The sequence below is a fragment of the Aplysia californica genome, unplaced genomic scaffold, assembly GCF_000002075.1.
Source record: "Aplysia californica isolate F4 #8 unplaced genomic scaffold, AplCal3.0 scaffold00268, whole genome shotgun sequence".
NCBI classification, from domain to species: Eukaryota; Metazoa; Mollusca; class Gastropoda; order Aplysiida; family Aplysiidae; genus Aplysia; species Aplysia californica.
In genome coordinates, this window is record NW_004797538.1 from 255,392 (window position 1) to 257,947 (window position 2,556).

Below are 2,556 nucleotides of genomic sequence, written 5' to 3' on the forward strand. Positions count from 1 at the left end.
GGGGGGTAAAAATTCTATATAGATGCTTTTAAGGACAGGTGGGCTAACCCAGATTTTGGGGGTTTCCAGATATCTTGACCAACACCAAAAGTGGGCATTGCCCTACATATAGGAGAAGTTTGGTTTCTTTGGTGTGTATATTTGTTTGGTTATAGAAACTGAACAAGGAGCAAAAGAATTACCTTCGATTTTCTCAAAACAGCATTTTTCGGGATAGCCCCCTTGTGCTTAAAAACGACCATTTTGTGAAAAAAAACCTTTTAACGCCGTCCTGGCTGTCTGGCTGTCTGTCTGTCTGTCTGTCTGTCTGTCTGTCTGTCTGTCTGTCTACACTCATTATGAAAAGTCCACTCACCGCCCTGGTTCTTCGTCCCTCCAGGTGGCCTACTTTGACGAGTACGATCTACTGAGGCTCTATGTGGTCGCCAACACCAAACACGACAGAGATCTCTGGGTCAAGGCCATCAAGAGAGGTACGCTTGGTTTGTTCGTGTGAGTAAAGATATAGTTGAGTTTTAGTATGAGTTTTGCGGCAGTTGCAAGACAATAAAGTCATATCAGTGCCGAAGATAAGAGGTGTTACAAGAGAGTAGCAAACATAACAAAGAAGGAGGGGTGGTCAGGATGATAGATGTTTGATAGGAAAGAAGGAGCAAACCACATCAGAGCACCCGCCAACCACCAATCACCCACGAGTAAAGAGAAGCATATCGACACAATGATGGTCATATAGTGCTGGGAAAAAGTAAGAGGGACAGACAGAAGCTTTGGAGGGAAAGCAAGGAAGAAGGACCTACCAGTGGCGCCCTCCAACCACCCACGAGGTAAGCTTTGAGACCACCCGGAACATTGTTGAGTGTTTTGGGTGTTGTTGTTGTTCTTGTTGTTGTTGTCGTCGTTATTTTGTTTGATTTGAAAATGTATGGCACTTGCAACACAAATAGGCCATATAAGTGAGGTGTATTACCAGAGGCTAACATGCAAAGAAAACAAAAGGAGGAGGGTATGAACGACATGGCCACACAAATAGATCATATAAGCTCCGTGGTTAGGAGATGTTCATTCATCCAGTACCAGTTCTGCGACAGACATTGCCGATCAATGTTCTCCATTCATTCCTTAGCTCAGATGCTCTTTCAAAAGCTACGGTTCCCTAATCTTTCCCCATTACCCATTTGTTTAAGTTCCCTAAGTATGTTGTTCTGGGCCTACCGCTGCCTTGTTTGCCTTCAATTTTGCCAGTGAGAGCTAGATGTTCAAGACCTTTAGGTCTATTCAGGTGTCCCAAAAACTGCATTTATTTGTCATTCCTGATTGTTTTTAACATTGAGCGTCCCATGTGGGCTTGATCAAGCATTTGATTTCTTAAGAGATGTTAAATAAAAAGAAGAGAAGGAAAATCCACAAGGAAGTTACATGTGTTTGATAGGGGGCGAAAAGGTGTAAACCCGCCAACTATCCAAGAGGACCACAATTGTCTATAGGGTGAGCAGACATGTTTGGGACATTTCCAAATCAACAATCAGAGGGGTTGGAATCCACTCAAAATTGATCGCTTTTTAGCTCAGTGGGGCTTTCCTGAAAAAAAACCCAACTGTTTTGAGAAAATAATAGTTAAAGTTTTTGCTCCTTGTTTAGTATCTTTAAAAGACAAGGGGAATTTTTTCTATAACCAAACAAATATACACACCAATGTAACCAAACATCTGTTATAGGTAGGGAGAAATGCCCACTTTTTGTGTAGGTCAAGATTTCTGGAAATCCCGAAATGGGTTAGCCCGCTTATCCTTAAAAGCGACCAAATGTCCAAAGAGAAAATGGTTGTCTTGTCTTGGACAGTGCCATTATGATTGAGGAAAGAAGCAAGAAAGTAAGAAGTGGTTGTTGGTTCAGGTGATTCTCCAAGACAAGTGGTCGGTAATGTAGATCTGACAGGATCTTCCCCCATGAAGGAATCGAACTCATTTCCTCCTACTGTGACGCCATCTCATTTATTCTTCTGTAAGCAACATCATGGTCATAACATAATTATTAACAACACAAGTTATTTATTTAGGTTTCTAGTTTTTAATTTGGTAAAAGTGTTTGTTGCTTATTTTGTTCTTTTATTTCGTTTACAAAAATCCCACTATTGAGATATTTTCACCTTTTGTCATGTAATAATGTTGACTTTTTAATTAAAGCACTGATTTTAACGTTTCATCAAAACAACAGAATATGGCCCTTTTAAAGCACTTAAATAGTATGACACTTTTCAAAGCAGTTATTTTTTAAGTTAAAAAAAACAAACAGAATATAATGAAACTTTTTAAAGCACTGGTTATTTTGAGTTTACCAAAACAAACACAATATGACTTATAATTTAAGCATTGTGTTAGCAGCTCTGTGACAAGAGAATGTTTTTCCTCCCAGAATGCATCAACATGGGGGCGGAGTTCCTGTCGACCTACCACCCGGGCATGTGGGACAAGAAGGCGGGAAAGTGGCGCTGTTGTGACGTGGATGTGAAGGAGAACGAGGGCTGTAGGAGGGTCATTGCTATGCCTGGTGAGTGTA

At 40.7% G+C, this 2,556-nt stretch overlaps 1 protein-coding gene across 1 annotated transcript in view; it reads left to right on the top strand.

Moving 5' to 3' along the window:
• The window catches only part of LOC101864531, a gene marked incomplete in the record, with an annotated part of 23,940 nt that overhangs the window by 7,857 nt on the left and 13,527 nt on the right, over positions 1-2,556 (top strand). The window contains 2 exon segments of the mRNA XM_035970436.1: positions 380-473; positions 2,413-2,539. Coding sequence (XP_035826329.1) covers positions 380-473; positions 2,413-2,539 — 221 coding nt within the window.